Raw genomic sequence first — 19,995 nt, 5'->3', positions numbered from 1 at the left:
CAAATTTGCATGTCGAATTCCCACTGTAATGGCCGCCATGCCCAAAGCCCTGCTTCACTTTCGTTTCAGCTCTTAATTAAGTCACATTTCCATAATAAAAAGAAGAAAGTTGACTAATTAGTATAGGGATCTGACACAAACAAGTAAACGCCTCTGTGTCTGATCTCCTAAAGGGTGATTTTCCAGCCATTATTGTCAGGAAAGCTGTAAAAGACAAAACTTAAACTCATTGTTACAGAGATTTAAACTTAATGCTAACAAAGCATGCTAATGTTTGGAAGAATGTTGATACTCGGTTAAATATGGTGGTGCTGGAAGCTAGAAGCAATATGGACTATTGGGAAGGTTAGCTGGTGATCTAGCCTGTGGTGCTGTTAAGCTAATTTGTTTGCTACCAGTTACAGAGAGTATAAAAGCTTAACATAGCTACTGTTATTTCTACCATTGCCATATTAGTTGCCAAAACTAAACCAGACTAAACTAAAAAAACGGATGTAATGAGAAGGATGGGGCCTGACTGTGAATCTGCACGCTCATTTGCTAATGACTATTGATTAACCAGTCATTAGCCAATGAGAGATAATCCTCTGTTTTGACACACTGTATGACTAAGACTTAATTTTTTACTCAGTATGATGTACCATGAGAGAATGCATGAATTCAGAAAGAAAGCGTTCACAGAGACCATGTATGAAAGCTGTTTTCCTTCCTTCTTCCTACTTCTTTAGGATCAGAACTGTTCTTGTAACCACAACCATCTCCATCTGGAAGCCTTTAGATAAAATACAGTTTTTTTTAGGCATTTCCACATTGGATTTATTTTTACAACCAAGAAGCAATGCCAGTGTTTTATTCTGTCCTGCTCCCAGTCAGTTCACCTACAAGTTAAAAAGCTAGCTAACTGGAATTCATGCTAAAGAGATATACACTCGAGGTTTCCCTTGGTTTCAATACTGTGACACATTGATCTCTTTCCGAACTCATCACATGCGGAAGTTTGGTTAAAGCCTCTTGGTATCATAGTTTAATGCACTGAATAACTTCAAGCATCATTTCTCACTAGACAAAATTAATTTAGTCACAGTGTGTATTTTCCCCTAAACCACAACATTTTCCAGTTCTAAACAAGTAGCGCTGATGCCTAAACCTAAAGAGTGCATGCGTAAAAGCAAGACCAAAAAGGCAGTGAAGTGAAAACCCCAAACCTAGGAACCCGTGATCTTTTGCTTAACAGATTTGCGACTTACACCAACTGTCCTGCCTCCTTAGAAGAACAAGTGATAATGGAAGATTTTCTCAAACAGGACTAGTACTGGGTGTGTGTATGGTGTATGGTGTGTGCACCAGTATACTGGGTGACTATGTGCAGGACTACTGGTGCCTCTAGGCACCAGTAGTGGTGACTATGTGCAGGACATAGAAAAGACTACATGAAAACCAACTAGAAACTAGTTTAAAAATTAAACAAACTCTTCAGCTGGCTGTTGTTCTTTTAAAAAGTGACAACACTGAAAAAGAGGGGAACTAGCAAGGTTGCAGAGATGGTAAAAAAAAATCCCTGACTCATTTGCATAAAGAAATAGAAGACTTAAAAAGAGCACAAACACGCTAATTCAGCGATGAAATGAATTGAACGATCACTGCGGGAAGGGAAAGCTCTTAGCTGATGAATCCTAATGAAATCTGACTGATAGTAATTATGCTGATGTTGTTCTGTGGACCTTAACCTTTTAACTAAAAAACTGAGAAGTCTGCAAATCCCCCTTCCATTAACACCAGAGGGAAGAGAGAGGGATGAAGCAGAGGAGCAGGGAGGATAAGAAGAAGTGCTAAGAGCAGAAGGCATAGAGGAGGGGAAGACAGGAAAGATATTAGCAGGAGGAAAGGAAGAACAAATGAAGAGAGAAAGGAGAACGGGCGATGGACGGCAGGTGAGAAGGTGAGGAAGATGGCGAGAAAAGGATAACTGGGAGAGAGGGAAGATGTAAGAAGAAAACACAAGAGAATGGGGGAGGATAAGATAGGTGGAAAAAGGAGAGGGAGAAATGAAGTGCACTGGAGAGGAGATGAGCATTGGATGAGAAATAACAAATAGAAATAGAATACAGAAAGATTAAGTGAAAAAAAAACTAAAAGAAAAGTGTGGAAAGAAGTTTAGCAAAAAAAGCGATAAAAAAAGGGAAAAGAATGCAAGTACGAGTGTGTAGTGAAGAAAAGTAAGAGGAAGGATAAGGAGGATGAAGGGAAAAGGGAGGAGGAGAGGGCAGGTCACACATATCAACACCTGGCATGTCTGTCCAGCCTCAGAAATGGAAATGAAAGAAACACATACCGGCCTCATTACATTCATGCCCACTGAGGGGCTTGGACTAATACTTGGAGCAGAGAGGTAAAGTCAAGTATCAAGGCCCTGTATAATGTCCTGAGATAGCACATCAGGCTAATACATGGAGCACTAACCTGCTTCGCTGTCGCAGTCTTCGTTTCCTGCTGCGAGCTGCTCCGTCCTCTCCTCCCCTTCTCCTCTGACTTCACCCACTGAGTATCCACCTCCCCTTGCCTCTCCCCCTCTCCCCTATCTGCTTCTCTCATCGCCAAGCAGTTAATTTTGGGATTAATACGCGTGGCGGTGGTGGCTGGCTCTTTTGAGGGATTTGTAGCGGAGCTGCAGACACTTATCTTGGTCATTACGGCGCCCATATTGGATTCAAGCGTTTTAGTATCTGCCAAACATTCGGCTGCGGAGGAGTCTATCGGGGCGACACGCGCCCGGGGATTAAGATAAGGAGGCCCCTCATTACGACTTCTCTCCTCCTGCGGCGTGCTGACACTCGCAGCGGCCGCGACTTCTCCTCCAGCAACATCACAGAGGAGGTACGGGTGCTCACCTCGTTTCTCTTCCTCTGTGCTGGAGGATACAGGAAGAGGAAGAAGAGAGGAAAGGTAGTCTTTTGGTTTGGAGCCAGGCCCCTGGAGGGAGGTGGCGTTGCTTGTTGAGGGTGGGGAGGTGGAAAATGAGCTGTAACAAGGCTCCAGGAAAGTAGAGGAAGAGCTCTGTGTGTCCTCTGCTGGACTTGTTCTTTGGAAATATAGTTGATCCTGGTTTTTCGCCAACACTGTCTGCTTTGAGAGAGACAGGTAACCCAGACTGTCATCTGCTGGAGAATTAGGCCCATCGTCAGACGTAGACTGAAGATTGTTGTTTAAGCAAGACAGCGAAGGTACGCTGTCATTCATTTCATAGCCAAATGACAGGGGGGACTCAAAATTCTCCTTCAGAAAGAAGTGCCGTGGTTTCTTGGTGAGAACCATGCTGTAGCAGAGGGGCGGGCCTAGGTAAACCTCCTCTGTACAGGCTTCAAACAGAGTCACCTCTTCCCTGATGTCAGGGCTGGGAGGCAGAGACAGACAGGGGCTAGTTTGCTCTTCATGGGTACCATCAGCGGCACAGTAAGTTTCGCTGTCGGCAGTCTTTAGATCAAGAGCGCAGACTTTGTTTTTGGTTCCGAGGCCGGGAGACGCTGAAATTTGCTGTCTGGTGCTTGTGAACAGCTCAGGGCTCGGGCTGTGGAGGCCTTGTGTTGGCGTGACGTATGACGGGATGCTGTAGGGTGCTGGGGTGGAGCTCTTGTCCTCTGTGCACTGACTGACCTCTCCGCAGTCGCTGTCATGGGAAGAGAGAGACAGGTAGGAGTAGAAGTCTCCCTTCTTAAGGTGGAGGGGCCTGTGGGAGTGCTCGAGCACCTGAAGGAAGAGGAAGGAGAAGTTTTTGTGTTGCCTTTTGGTTGTCTGCTCATAAGTAAGGTTAGGAATTAAGGATAAAATGTGCTTCACTTATAGTAGAGCTCTGTCAGCTGACTGTGTGAGTTCCATTTGTTTAAATGATGCTGACTTGGTTTAAAGTTTTATTTGATTGTGGGCAAAAATGATAACAAATAGAATCAACTGCTGAATATTCATTTCGATTCTGAACACGAAGGATAGAAATAAGACTAACCTTTAGCGCTATTATCAATAGCATCTTATTTGTTTTGAAATGACTTTTTTGTAATGTTATTTTGTATTATTTCTAATTTAAGATACCTACCATAATTACTAAACCATCAAATCTTGATTTACATATTCATATTTTACACTCAGGCACTTTTTGCATGGGGGGAAGTAAAACTTTTCTGCCTGATTTCTTTTTTCCTTTCAGAAATAACATGAAGACTGAAAACTGATTAGCTTTTAGATTACTTCACTTGCAAAAGATACCAAAGAAATTAGTCATTAAATCTGAAAAGTTATGATCTGTGATGCGATTTATTGAATTAGTCCAATTCAGTGAACCAATCGACTGAGATAACTTTTGCTACTTTTGGATTAATTTGTCCAACAAATATACAGAATATACAAAGTCAAGCAGGACCTCCAATGCTCCATCTCAGAAATAATTTGATTTGTTTAGTGTTAAAGTTTTCGGCCACACCAAATAATTTTTTTGTTTTGTTTGAAATCGTTTTTATTTTCATGTTGCAGTGCAATATGTGCATATGCCTAATTAAATTTTGGATCATTAATACTCTACCTTGTCTCTGATCTGTGCTAATGATGCAGAACCTTGGTCTGGAATGGACCCATTGGTCTCAGTCTGGCTCGGTTCGTCGGTTTGGTTCTCTTTGCTTTTCAGGGCCAGTGAGGTCATGTCAATAATCTCCATCACAAAATCATGCACGTTCTCCTTCTTGCTTTCTTCTACACAGCGTGGATGGAGGGAAGAGGGGCAGGGAAGGTGCTTGCAGCAGGAGGAGTGAGAGTTGTGCCCTTTTTTGGGGAGCAGGGACGAATCTTTGTCTCTGACTTCCCTCCTCGTCTCCTCTGTAACAAAAGATGAGAATCTGAACTTTTCCTGAATAGTGATGGCCTTCCTTCTGCTGGCTGCCGACCTGCTGTTGTGCAAAGCATCGTGGGATTTGCAGTCCTCCACTGGGGAGAGGGACGGAGGAGAAGGGAGGGAGGAGCTGTGGCAGGGCAACTCTCCCCGAAGCTGTCCCACCAAAGAGGAAGCACGCTTGGATGGGAAAGGGAGCAGCTCACAGGATGGGGAGTCCTTTGTCTCGCTTGATTCTGTTATCACTACCAAGTTGCTAATATCTTGAACCAGCTCTCCTGTTTTGGCAAACACGTACGAATCCCTTAGAGACTCTCCATTCTTGGTGAACATGCTGGACTCCTCTCGAAGGAGCTCATCATCTTCATCCTTCCCTTTTAAACAGCTCTGGTCCACATTTCCATTCTCCACATCATCCACAAACTGGCTAATGTAGCTTCTTGTTGCGTTCCTCCTATTCTCCTCCTCTTCCTCCATTCCCCTTTTGCCTGTTTTTACTTTATTGTTGCTACCATCACTATTGGCATCTAATAATTTTGCAGCTGAGCGGTTTAAAAAACACTCCTTAATCTGAGGGGACAGGTTGGCTCCACACTGAAGCTCATCCCGGAGGCCTGTTTCTGTTTTAGAGAAAGAGGAAGTGGAGGCACGAGGAGATCGGATCCAATTTTGGAGCTCTCTTTTCATGTACTCAAGCCCCAGCACATAAGAGCCCTCCATTTCTTCTTCATCATCATCCTCAACATCCTCATGACCTGAGGATGCACCACTCAGCCGCTCTCCTTCCTCATCCTCTTCGTCCCGAACGCCTAGCTCCTCCTCTGTGAGGGTGAGCGTGGAGGAAGACAGGAGGTCGCTGTCATCCTCATCTTCATCCGTGCAGGCTGATGTGCAAGAGACGTTCACGACCATGCTCAAACTAGTTGCGTCGGCTTCATCCAGGCCTTGCGCTCCTCTGCTCCTACCGTGGCAGCGCTTCCTAGAAGAGTTTGCGTTAGGTGCTGCTGTGGGATCCAGCAAGAGGTGCCTCTGATTTCTGAGCATGACAAAATCTTCAGAGCCTAGCGATGAGTCCTCAGTGCTACTCAGCTCTGTTAGGGATGCTGTTGCTGAACTCTCATTGATCAGCGATGGAGGTCCTTTCCACAAAGAGCATGAAATCCCAGATAGTGGGGCGTGTCGACCCCCAAGAGAGGGGGAGGCAGGGAGGGGGCTCCTCTGCGGGGAGCTGCCCCGAAGCGTCATGTCAGAAACACTCCGGGTCATTTTTGCCCCCAGAGGACTCTGGATGTTCTCCAGACGTTTCAAGAGATCAAGGGTTCTTCGGCTCAGCTCTCCAGAGGATGGTTCCTCTTGCACAGTTTCAGTGTTGTTTTCTTTTCTTTGTTGGCCTCCATCATATCCACTTCTCTGTTCCTTCTCCAGCTCTACGAGACTGGCAAGGCTACCTCCAGTTCCTTCATCAGTACTGTGAAATGGGACTAGGCCGGTCTCCAGAGAGGCGCTACGATGCAGTGGGTCTTTGGAGGGGAATAACTCCACACCTGGAGCCAGAAGGGACTCTAGAGAGGAGCCCTGAGATAAAACTGGACTTGATGCCCGGCGGCTGAGGACAGGAGGAGTTTCCAAACCATGGTACTGCTGAGTGGTGAAGTCAGTGAGATCACTGTGGGACAACAAAGACTTTGAGGAGTCAACAGCAAGTCCCCCCACCTCAAAATCAGAGTCAGAATCCGCAGGTGTCAGGATGCCACGTCCGTTAATTAGGATTTCAACAGCCTCTCCACCTCCCCTCCTGTGTCTTCTCTTCTTCTCCTCCTTTCTGTTTCTTTTAGTTTCGCCCCTCCTCCACCCCTTCTCCTGCTCACTTTCCTCCTCCTCTTCTTTACCCACACCTTTTTCCTCTCCTGGGATTTCAAAGTTGGCTATTGTCGTCTCTGTGTCTCCTGTGTCACTAACGATCCCGCTTTCGCACTCCGACCGACGACTGTTTGAGGACTGGCCGCTTCCTCTTCCACCCTCGCTCTCTCCATCTCGGCATCTTCTTGACATCAAACCTCCCAGGAGGTCTGGGAGGGATTCGATGGAAGAGAAGGAGGAATCCTTACTCAAGCTCTTCTGCAGAACTTGCTGTTTCCTTTTTCCTGACTTGGTTTTTTGCAATAAGGATGAAGTGTGAGGAAACTGAGGCTGTCTGTATAATTCAATATTGTGGAGGCTATATACTTGGTAGACATTATTGTTGTTAGGGGGTGAAGTTTGGGAGGTCATATTGTGCTGAACCTCCACTGATGATCCACCTCTAATATTCGACATAATCTCAGTACACTCAGTAGCGGGGACGGGTGTTCTATTCGTGCCAGGGGGGTTTTCATTGGGCAGAACAGCTTCAGAAGGCAGATTTGGTTCTGTGGGGAGGTTTTGTGTAAGGTCAGGTTCTGGTATAGCTTGTGGCTCTGTTTCTGTGATTGTCATATCTGTTTCATCCCACTCCCATGAATCATCCTGCACTGGTGCTACTGGACCAGCTGACACTGGGCTGATTTGGTGAAGGTCCACCAAACCTGGTTCCAAAAAGTTCCCAGGAACCTGCAGACAAAATGAAAGAAAACACAAGACAACATTTGTAACTGGTCAGTGAGGTTTTAGAGAAACTCACTCAGATGCAGAAATCAAGAAGCTGTGTTATGTTTCTTAATAAAGTTCTCAATCAGACACAACATACAACATGAAACAAACAAGTAACTTAGTCCAAAGACAACAACCAAAAAGCCAGGCAAATAAGGAAAATAAGAAACACGTGTACTCAATTAGACCCCCAAACAATGGAGGGGAAAATATTTCAAATTATAGAATTTTATTCATGCCAAATATATCATTGCATCAATGTTTTCACAGCTCAAATGCAGGAAGGCAACAAATCCATTTTGAACTTCTGAAAACTCATGCTGCCCTCAACACTCAATTTCAGACAACTCTTTGCTCTGTGTGATGACACAGAGAAGGGTACCCCGAAGACGGGCATCTCAAGCACACAGCTTTGGCTGTGAGCACAGCAGCCGCACTCACCTGCTGTTCAAAGCTTATTTACAAGATGCAACCAGTCAGAAGAAATGTGGCTTAAAAGGAAGGCTTAAAATGTGATGTTTTATACATTTACTCCCTTACATGGACATTTTATCTACTTGGCATGCATAAATATTAGATAAAAATGTAATTTTAAAGGTAGAATTTCCTAGTTTCTGAAAATACGCATAGCTAAAATACCATAAGTGGTTCTCCAGTGACCTTGTTGGTGTTAAAAGGTTAAATAAATCTTAACACATAAAAATGAATAAAAGACTTATTGCTGTTTCATTAATCGTTTGAGTGTTCGCTGTTAACAGTAAACAACTGCTGTGAACTCCATCTTCAGAATGTTGGGTTTTTTTGTAATTACTGAGTCCTAAATCCATGAACTAGGCGCAAATGTCATTTAACCTGTGGAGCACTCGCCCCGATTACATGTTGTTTGAATAGCACCTAGGAAATTCTTCAAAGAGCGCTTAAAGACATACAGTGTTGCTTTTCGTTAAAGAAAAGGGGTTCTCAGTTATCATTCAAAGCACATAAATGTTTTAAGTTGTGCTATCAAACACGATGGGAATATAAGTCGTGTCATTTTGGATGTTGTATCTTGTTTTGGCACAAAACTCTTTAAAAAGACGCGTCGCTAATCCCGCGTCCCTCCTGAGAACGCCGTCTCGACTCAGGCCTCTGCTTGAAAGAGACACACTGACACTCTGACAGAACATGTTCTGTGATCATTTAAAAAAAAAGAGTGAAATCAGCCCACCCCAAAGCAATTGCTCATAAATCTCAACACAAATTATTCCACTCTGGAACAAAGCGATGAATTATTCAAAAACGACTTCTGAGAGAAAGAGCACCAGGCTGAAAACCCCAAAGTAAATACGTAATCAAAAGCCTTCAGAAAGCTCGGCTGTCTAAAAATATGCTTAGACACAGGAATTCTTCTCTTCCACAGACATAATTATACAAATTGCTCCGCGTCTCGTTAACAAGAGAGGGGGGTAATTCGTATTAGCCATTCATAGCCTATTAATCTAATAAACTAGTTGGCTCTGCGTGCGTGTGCGAGTGAGTGTGTGTGGATATGTCTCTGTATAATGAATTTCTATTAGATTTGTGTTTATTCCCCTTGTGCTGATAAGGGAGATGGGGGTAATGACTGAACTGGGTTTTGCCACTGCAGGCGCATTCAAAAACACATTCAGCGCTGAGAGGAAAGGCTATCAATCAGCCTAATCCAATCAAATCGGGGATTTGATGACCCACGAAAACCTTGTACATAATTTATATCTGTAATTCATCTCATTTCTATAATTTTACAACAGTTTATAGCTGGATTGTGGGTATTTATATGACCACAGACAGAGGAGCATGGGGACTATCGGTGTCGAGCACTCACAGTATCCTTAAAAACATGTTTCTTAAACCAGGAAATGACTAAAGTGTTGCTGGGAACCTGGCAGAGTGAGAGATTGCAAACCAAGCATCAATAACCAGTCAAACATTGGTGGTTATTTACATAAATACTTGAGCAACATGCCAGGGTTGTCCTCTTTAATCGCTCCTATTTCTCAAGACTTGTATTTTCAGCTCAGTTCAGATTTAGTTTCAATGTTTAGTTTTTGGCTACTTGTCTGTTTTAATACTATATATGTGCTGTTTATCAGGAGCAAAATGTAAGTTCAGAAACTGTATTACAATAAAAACACCGTCCCATCTACAACAAAGCCAAGACACTATGTTGCCAGAGGCTAAAACTGAAGACATTTTCTGTACATTTCTATTTTATTTTTAGTACTTTTGGAAGTAAAAAAGAGTAAGTTCTGTTTGTTATTATTTATTCAAAAAGATTTTAATTTTATGCTACATATGTGTGTCAGACTGAATCTTAAATTCACAAATGTATCCATTCAAAATGTATTTATTTCCTCATCTTTCTTCTGATATTAGTATTTATCAAGCTGTATTTGAATTATTCACACAATGGCTCATTTTCACAGGAAATATTCTCCTCTTATATTCATCAAGGTCATTTTAGCTTTAAAAATGTATAAGGGTAAAACAAATAAAAATAACACTTGATAATGTCCAAAATGAAATGACATGAAGCATATTCAGAGGTGAAAAAAATGACAGACTTGTAAACAAACCCAATGAAATGGATGCAAATACATCCAGGCAACACTAAGCTTAAGCCAAAACAAGATCAATATACTACCACACCACAAAACTTTGAAGCTGTATAATCACATAAATTAAGATGTGCTTGCATTCAGTCTAAAGGCCAAATATGACAAACATCATACCGACCATTATTTTTTCTACCTGTATGAATAAAAAATATGACTTGAAATTCTGACATCAATAAAATAAAGAAAATAATAAATAAAATAAAAACTAGTAAATACAAACTGGCCAGTTTTTCAGCATTCTTTCCTTTGATTATATTTATATGAACACGATCAAACTGTTTACTGACTTAATTGTTGCCAGTGTTCAATATGTGTGTGTGTGTGCTGTGTCGTGTTGTGTTTTTCGGGGTGAAAACAGCAAACTTTTTCCCATTAGCTCTAGTTTGACTGCTCCCATTTGTTAGCATAGCATCTGCTGGAAGGCCCAAGGAGAGTAGAGCTATCTAGGAGTGTCTGGGTGATTATTCATGTGCCTGCGCTCCTCCTGGAGCTGCTGCTGCTGCTCGAGTCTCTGCTGGCTCTCTGCTGTACCGGTTGTCAAAGCACTCAGGGAGCCCGGCGTCACCGGTCTGATTCAAAATGAATAGAAGTGCACAGATAAATCACCTCTCCATGCAGAGTGGAGGAGCTGACAGGCTGCTTTGAATGTAATTGCAAACAGTGAGTGAAAACCTCCATATGTTGCTCATAACTCTGCTCGAAAATATTTCATAATTGTGAGAAAACTGTGCGGAAATATAATTTCCATATATCACATTAGATGCACAGGTATACTTTGTGAAATCTCATCCCCAAAACACCCTGCAGCTTTAATTTAGACTCATTTACATTAAATCAGAGATAAAACAGCATCTTTCATGTGCTTTCTGAACGGCAGTACACACACATCTACTCATGGAACATGCAGAGAAGAAAATATGACTCATACTTCAACAACAAAAACCCTGTTAGAACAAAATCACATGTTCTGAGGGAAGAGGCATAAAATACAGTCCAACCTCCAAAGAAAAATGACAACAGTGGTCATTTCTGAAGAGGGTTAACGGTTACAAGATGTTTATCGAGGCCAGCAGTTCCAATGTCTTTGAGGCTCTTTACACAGGGAAGAAAATCTTCCAAGTATCTCTCAAAATCCAAATGACATGGTTTTAACTAATTTTGGCAAAGTGGTTTTAGATGACACCGAATGGGTCAAACATATCTTCATGCTATAGCCAATTACGTTTGTCTAAAAAGCACTGAGAAATTCATTTTTTGACTACAGACTGATCTGACGTGTTACAGTCGTATCAGACTTATGTTGGTTATGTCTCTTGGTTTGTCTTGCCATCATGTGAGTAACCACATGTACAATGTCCAACCTTTTCCAAACAGTGGCGATGCCTTCACCACAGTAAACTAAATGCTGGAGAAGCTCAATGGGAGAAGTTTGCCTTCTAACATGTGGCTGTTGTAGTCTTATACGTAAGTGTTTTGCAGGTGACAGTTACATCAGTCTGTTTCATAGTCTTTTATACTGCCTCACAAGAGCTGCTAGCAACTGTGAAAGCATGTTGTTTTGGGTGCATGTCGGTCTGCTGTATGCTAATCCACTCATCACTTGTAGAATGTGCAGACCAAGCCAGATTGCCAAGAAATCCACCTTGTATTTTCATTTCACGGTCCTCAAAGAAGGAAGTCTAATTTCCCCAAGCTTTCCCCCTAGCGTCCACTAACACTCTGTTATACAACTTGCATTTTCTGTGTTGTGCTAAGACAGAGAAACACTGATGAAGTTCATTTCTTATGGAATGTTATAAAGGTTTTATCATTATTTATTGGCAAGGAATGTGGAATATTTTAGTTTAACTTCCAATAATAAATGAAAAACTTTTCAAATTTAATTGATAAAATATAGCTTGTGAAAAATGTAAGTGGGAAGCTGGCATACAGAAATTCTATAATTTTACATCTAACCAGATGTAACCAAGAAAGAAAAAAATAAATATGAGGTTAAGTTAAAGAAGAATAAAAAATAAGATGAGATTCATACACTATAAATGTTAGAAATGTAAGAAACAGCTAGAAAAACACCTAGAAAAAAGTTTAATACAGAAATATGTGTGAAAAGATGATTAGTAAAACAGAAATGGTGACTTTTCTCAGGAAGTAACGACTGTTTTGATGTTTTCTTTGATAAATAACAATGTTTGGTTGTAAAGCACTAACATCAATTAATAGCTTCAGTAATAAAAATACACCGGGGTAGATTTTTCAGTTAACTTCACCTGTTAAAAGAAACTCTATGTACCAAACACAAGTTTCTCTTTGTCATTTGTGTGTTGGTACAATAACTTGCACAGGCTGAGTTCCTATCTCAGTCATTACACTGTACTTAAAATCTGAGCCACACAGTCCAGCAGTCATTTGCAGGCAGGCGAGCTGACTCATTTACACAAACCCTCTCTCAAAAATCCACACAGGGATGCGCGCACACGGAAACCAGAAGCGGACAATCGTTTTATCATGGGGCAGAAGTGTTCATTTATAAACTATACCACCCGCATATATGCTTCTCTGGTTCATTCTCGGCTTTCCTCCCCTTCCCTTTTTTTTGCTTCTCTCTTTCTCTTTATTCCTCTCTCATCTCCACTAGAAGTGAAATTACTCTCCAGCCAGCAGCGAGGTCAGAGTGTCTGGCCTCCGTTATTTGTCTTCTCCTCCTCTACAAAATGTGTGTGTGTGTCCTTTGTGTGTGAATTTACAAAAGTGAGAGAGAGAAAGAGAAAGGGAGAGTGTGACCTCCAGCAGCACATGTACAGCAGAATTAGACAGATTCTCCATATTTTCTTTGCAAGTGATACAAAGTAAGAGTGTGCTCAACTCTGGCTCTTCAACACGATTAGAGAGTGTGGTCTTAATACAAACACAATACTGCCGCTCACTGATGAGTATGAAAGGGCTAAATAAATACAATTCAACTATAAACTGTTATCCATGCAACTCGAGAAAAAGCACTGACAAATAACAACATATTTATAAGGAACTACAACATGTAACTGACAACAGTCATAGGAAAATTCTACAAGAATAATGCATACACAATCTATTAGATAAATTGTAAGATCTTTAAAAGTGACAAGAAAAATATATGTTCTATAGATTGATACAGACATGATGGTTCTGCAAGAGATTTTGTTTTGAACTCTGAACTTCTTTCTAGTACTGGGATGCAAAAACACACAGCATCCCCACAGAGCAGAGCGCTGCACTGGGTACAGTTTAAACGTGGGAAATTCCCACCTGGTCAGGTAAAGTCAGCTCCAATCAATACATCTCTCAGATTTTTGGCATATTTATCATTAAAGGTCGGAATATCTTTGAAAGAGTGACCTTATTAAATGGTCACTGGTGTTTAATGATGCATATTTTTGTTTCTGTAGAAAGAGAGTAAAATGTGGAGGCAAATCACATTTTTACACTGATTTTTTGGAATGGTATTTATTTATTTATTCTTTATTTGTTTTTATACCACACTTAATAAATGATGAATAAGCCAATTTTAAGAAAGAGTTAAATGATTTAAAAATTCCATCCATTTGATTCTGTGTATCCTTTTCAGGGTCGGTGGAGCCTATCCCAGCTGTCTAAGAGGCAGGGTACACCCTGGACAGGTCAAAAGTGTGTCGCAGGGCTAACACATAGATAACCATTCGCACTGACACCTAGTGTCAATTAACCTAACCCCATTAATTGCACGCCTCTATTAGGAGGAAGCTGGAGTATCCAGAGAGAACCCACGCAAACATAGGCAGAACATGCAAACTCTACACAGAAACACCCCGGCCTGATGGTGGAATTGAACTCAGGACCTTCTTGCTGTGAGCCAACAGTGCTAACCACTGTGCCGCTAAAACAGCAGGTCTAGTGCTAAGCCTTTATAGTATCCACATGGAAGTTTGCTTGTTTTTGTTCAGCTCAGTTTGATTCAATTTTGTTTATATTGTGCCAAATCACAACCTTATAGAGAGAAAACCCCAACAACCACAGCACTCCCTATGAGCAAGCACTTGGTGACAGTAAGAAGGAAAAACTCCCTGTTCTGCAGGAGGAAGAAACCTCCAGGCATACCTGGCTGATTGTGAGGATTCAGTTACTATGTAGGGGGTAAAAACATCCATAGAGAACCAAATGGTTGTTTTCTGCACGCTTTTTAATGTTTTTCTAAACGAAAGGTGTGACACGGTGTGGTCTCTCTGTCCTCCTACACACCGTCCCTGACCTCCTCTCCTTTTCCCCTCCCCTCCTTTACCTTTCACCTTCCTTCTCTTTCTATTTTTTCTTAGCTGTTAACACATGAATATCTGTCAGTAATTTCCCCACTGTACGTTCCCCTTCACATTGGCATGACACTTTGAGTTTCTGCTTGCAAGCACTAGTCTAACACAATAGTGCTTGAAGCTTAACAGCTTTTTATGCTTACGTAAGTGTGACTGTGCATGTGTCTCCGTGCCAAACCCTTCACCTTGTATCCAAATGCCCCCCTCCTTCTGCCTCTATATTCATCACTATTAGAGATCCATAACACTTCCATTCTGCTGTAGCTCCCTGCCTACAGCTGAAGAAAGCACTCAGCTTTTTGATCTGCCCAAGCAGCTCAGCTGTGGACGGATCCTTCGTGAATGAATTTTCGCTGAACACCAATGGCACAAGCTGCTTCCTCAGACAAGATGCCCATGTGCTGAGCTGTCATACTGCAGCGTTAAACCATCGCTGTGATAAGTGAGCACTTGAAACGTGGAACCTGAAACGCATCATCAGCTACAGATTTCTTTTTGCCGATGTGCCGTCATGGTGCCAGACATGCGTGGTTTTCTAATATGCAAACTGTCAAAGTGTTAAAATCTCATTTGTTTCTTTTGTTTGTTGAGCAGGTGTCAGATGAAACATTGCTTCCATGACACTGATCGCACTGGAAAACTAACAGATTAACTTTTATCAACTGGAAGCTTCAGGAAGGCTTCGCTGATATAGAATGGACTTGGCACATAAAGGTTCAGCATAGGCAGACTTTTAAAATGCAGGATATCCACAGAGACTTTTGCCTCTCATAGTGGCTCGGCTTCAGGGTGGTGATAGTCTGGTTCAATATAGACCATTGTTACATCCTGTAGACTAGAGGGGATTTCAAAAAGTGATCTAGCTTAACATGTTAAAAAAAAGTCAACAAAGTCTTCGTTGCCTGTGCTCCACTTCTTCACTCCAGTTTCATGAAATTTGGTGGGGTAGTTTCTGGGATAACATATCTCCACCACCTATATTCCTAATGATTTAGTAATCCTCTGACCTTTCCTCTAGTCAGGCTCTGATGAGACTTAACTTTCCTTGTTTAGACATTAATTACTAAAAAACACAAATAAAATGCTATTTTCAGAGTAAAATTACAAGGCCTGAGAATAAACCCTCTGCAGACACCATGGGCATCTTTACATCTTAAGAAACCTTTTACTAATGATATACTGACTGAAAAAGTTGTGTATAATCTGTTATACGTTTAATAATTCACAACAAGTTTTCCTGGGCATAAAAAAGTTTTAAAGATTCTAAGATTTTGAAAACAACTTGAGCTGGCTACTAACAAGCTGAGTTAGTAGCCACCAAAACTACCACTTTCATTAAACTACGTCCCAAATCTTAAATTTTGTTTGACTGCAGTGAAAAAAAACCCTATATTTTCAACCAAAATGATTTGTTACTTAGACTCAATTAGATTTTATTCACAAAGCACCTAATCACATCAGCAGTTGCCTCAATAATACAGAGAAAACCCCAACAATATGACCACCTGTAAGCAAACACTTGGCAACAGTGGGACAGAAAAACCACCTTTTAACAGGAAGATAAGTTTGGCAGAACCAGGCTCAGGGAGGGGCAGCCATCTCACTGCAACCGGTTGCGAGTGAGGTGAATTTCAAATATACACTGCAAGAGAGCACGTTGAAGCTGTAAGCCAAGATGTGGACTGATTCTATGTAGCGCTTTTCTACTTTCCCGGAGCACTCAAAGCGCTCTATACAACATGCCACATTCACCTAATCACACCCATTCACGCGAGCACATCCAGTGCTTCCTAGAGCATCGGAGAGCAACTTGGGGTTAGGATCTTGCCCAAGGATACTTGACATGCAGACTGGAGGAGCCAGGGATCGAACCACTAACCCCAAATTCCTGAGTCCATTTGCCGTTTAGATGACCTGCTCTACCTCCTGAGCTACAGCCAAAAAAGAATGTGCATAAGGAATGGTCCAAATACTCTCCAGCTGCTTGGCTTCATGCCCTCCTTATTTACAGACCTTGGTAGCTTAATTTAGTATTAAGCTAAACAAGGAACAAGCAGTTGTGAGCTATAAGAGAAAGTAACTTCGTTTGACTGCCTACTCAAAATACCCTGAAGTGGTAGGTGGGCATCAGACACATGCGACAGTAACAGCTCACCATCAATGTGAGTTACTGTAACGTAACTAAAATATGTGTCAATTCAAATCATCTTGTGTTTTGGTTATGCACAATTCAAATTATCTTAAGTAGAACAAGAGAAATAGAGAACTGAAAAAAGAAAATGAGAAAATTCGGAAAAATTCAGTTTTGTTGCAATTTAATAGCAGTGAGTTATCAGCATAGCAAAAAAAAAACATGGCTCGAACCTTGAGGGAAATTCACCAGTCAAAGAAGCACAAACAGATGTTTGCCAGAATCGTCATAGAGTATGAAATTCAAAAAAAAAGGTTAAAATAATCTATATTTTTTTTAAAAACTAACACGGGATCTGTGGAAGCCATCAGAAATTGTGCCTTATTTTATTTTTAAAAGTTGATCACAAACTCCAGTCCAGGCACTGAAATCCTCCTTAGTGCATCTTTCTTTTACTGCTACACAGAGCCTTAGAGAAAATGTTGTTATCTAACCACAGCCAAACTGTTACAGACACCTTAATAACATTCATTTTGTTCCACAATTTTGCCTGGGGGGGTTGGTGTGTGTGTATGTTTGACACGGGAGGAGGAGTGTGTGTGTGTGTGTGTGTGTGTGTGTGTGTGGGGGGGGTTACCTAAGGAAAAAATAAATACAGCTTTGTTCAGGAGTTGATGCTTATTTCACAAAATATTATGACACTGTCTCGGGTTATAAAGATTATTCCATAACCAAAACACCGCGGCTTCAATCACGGCACCATCTGTCTTTCACGGCACATTTTAGCATCAAATCAAACGCTGACATGCTCACTGAGTGTAACAGCGCGTCAGCTGACTGCCTGCAGTGTAGAATGAAGGATGTAAAGTGTAAATGTCAGAGCGCTCTAACCTGCTGCTCTCCCAGCTCTCTCTTCAGTCTGTTCTGCCACTGCAGCGCCTGCATCACGATCGCTTCCCACCTTCTCTCCAGGTTGATAGACAGCAGCTGCAGGGCCTCTCTGTGCTGCTCCGCATCGGGGCCCACCTCAGCCATGGGGCCCGACTGTTTTAGGGTGGGGATTAGATCGATTTAGTTCTTACAACAATTCTTGTTGTAAAAATTGACAATAGCATTTATTGTTCTCAGGGTTTCAAAAGTATAAAAATTATAAATATAAAATTTAACATTTCTAAAGTATATTTTGTGAGTAAGACAGTATATAACTTGTGTCTTTTGCTGGTGAGGTGAATTCACAGTTCTTTTACTTTGGCAGTCAACTTTGCCGTCATCTAAGTTGTGTTTTCCTTTACCCACCTGGCTCTGTTGTAGCAGCTTCTGGCACAGTTTCAGAACAGAGGAGACCCCACGCCGTCGGGCTTGAATGTCCGAACAGAGGGGCTGGATGTCAACATGGAAGAGAAAGACGAGGAGAGGGAAGGGAGGTCAGAAAAAGCAGTTCATTTGCACAACAACAAGAAATGCTGAGCGTCAGCTCATTAGTTCACACTTCTCGTAGAGGTTGGAAAATCACACGAAGGTACAAGAAGTAAGTGTAAAAACTGCTAATCAGTGTCATGATTAATCTGTGAATGTTGTCAAGGTGGAAGGAAAAGATTTTGAAAGAAAAGCAGAAAACTGGGTCTGAGTGTTTGTTTTGTCTTCCAAACAGACAACGACCCAAAACATATACCGCTCTTGGTGAAGAACTACTTCCAGAAGCCCAAAGTGAACTTTCTTAACTGGCCTGCAGAAAGCCAAGACTTAACTGCCATTTGACTTTTTTCGGGTGTTCTGAAGACCAAGGTCTGTGCCAGAACACCATGAAGTCTAGAGGTGCTTAGGTCCAGCAAAAAGGACTTGACTGTGAGCATCAGGGGAGCTGATAATTTTGAAATGCCTTGCTCTGCTTAACACTGTGTTTGACCAAGTAAAGAACAATGTGCATGAGAGAACCCACTTACCTCTTAGATCTCTTTCCCACCATACAGATCTACACGCTTTCTATTTTTAGATGACCAGTTTGATTCGTCAGAATTAAAAAGATATTGTGGTTTGTTTCACATTAGCTAAGCTCCCCATTTCCTTTAAAAAAATGTAAATTCCAACTTCAAACCTTAAATTGGTTCGGTTTTTGGATACAAAAAAGTCCCATACCAACATTTTTTATTGCAGTAGTTGTTTATTTCAGGTCTAAAATATTCCATTTTTTTCCTGCTACTTTTTTAGATAAAAAAAAAAGACGAGTTGCTCTGACAACCCCTAAAGATTCCTGCCAAAAGGAAAAGACAAATCATATGCGTCCTCTTTCATGCAACACTATGCTCTCTTAATTATTTATCGGATTTAACACTATTTACATTTTTTGTTAGTTCTTCTTACTTTACTGTAATATGTGTTTATGCTTAAAAGTATGTCAAGAAGCACGTAAAGTGCATTTTCATTATTAATAACACAGGGAGAAATTATGGACACGATTATGAAAATAACACCCCAAACGTTAAATAAACCAGAATTATTCATTTCTCTAACAATAAAAGATCAAACAAGAAGACCTACATTCGCTGCACTTCACTGTAGTTAAATTCTGGTCATTCATTACAGTTTATTAGCATAAAGTCAAATTCAGCACACAGATCCTTGATCATCAGCAACAGTGCATAAAATAAATGACAACAGCCAATATTCCCCCTCTCTGCTTCCCTCCCGGCTTCTGTCTAATAAATGCAAAAAAAGAGAAAAAAAGAAACAAGGATTGGCAGTGCCTATTATAAATCACTATATGCTGATGAGTTTTCACACTCAAAGGTCAGTGTGTGTGTGTGTGTGTGTTTGCATGTTTCAGTGTTTACTCATGCAGGCTTGTGCATAAAGTTTGTGTAGCAGTGGGTGTATGTGCAAACATATGCATATATTTCTGTGTGTGTGAGACAGAGAATAGAGGGGACAGCCTTACTCCTCTGCGGCAGGGACCAAGCACGTCCAAGCCCCAAACTATTTATGCTAATCCTGCCTGCTCGCTGAAAAGCACTTCCTTTACATTTTCTTTACATTTTTCCAATAAATATTAAACACTATTACAATGAAATGGGATTCTCTCTCTCCCTCTAACTCTCTCTCGCTCTCTGTCTTGCGTGCGCACACATTCACACTTTGCCTCTTTCTCACACACACTCAACACTTCTTCTCCCGTCTTTCATCTCCTCTTTCCCGCTCTCTTCAGTTTAGCATATTTGTGGCTTGCCTGGTTGTCTAAACAGAAGATGGGGATGCAGAATACAGCAGACAGGATCAAGAGGACAAGCCAAGTGTGTGTTCGCATGTGTGTTTGTGGGGTGGCAGATAAATTTATACCAAACAGGAGGTGTGTATTACATTGAGGGAGGAGGCTCTAAACAATGAAACGACTGAGTGATACTCATTCTGTGC

At 41.4% G+C, this 19,995-nt stretch overlaps 1 protein-coding gene across 1 annotated transcript in view; it reads right to left on the bottom strand.

Moving 5' to 3' along the window:
- LOC116310778 (A kinase (PRKA) anchor protein 6) overlaps positions 1–19,995 on the bottom strand; it is a 175,576-nt gene that overhangs the window by 8,144 nt on the left and 147,437 nt on the right. Inside the window, exons 12-15 of the mRNA XM_039603722.1 lie at positions 17,884–17,967; positions 17,479–17,631; positions 4,571–7,462; positions 2,461–3,744 (exon numbers count right to left, since the gene is read on the bottom strand). Of these exons, the coding sequence (XP_039459656.1) occupies positions 2,461–3,744; positions 4,571–7,462; positions 17,479–17,631; positions 17,884–17,967 (4,413 nt within the window). The remainder of the gene's footprint in view (positions 1–2,460; positions 3,745–4,570; positions 7,463–17,478; positions 17,632–17,883; positions 17,968–19,995) is intronic.

The sequence above is a fragment of the Oreochromis aureus genome, linkage group 19 (genome assembly GCF_013358895.1).
Source record: "Oreochromis aureus strain Israel breed Guangdong linkage group 19, ZZ_aureus, whole genome shotgun sequence".
Taxonomy (NCBI): Eukaryota; Metazoa; Chordata; class Actinopteri; order Cichliformes; family Cichlidae; genus Oreochromis; species Oreochromis aureus.
The sequence above is the reverse complement of the archived record's forward strand: the minus strand, read 5'-3'. Positions and strand labels throughout refer to the sequence as shown.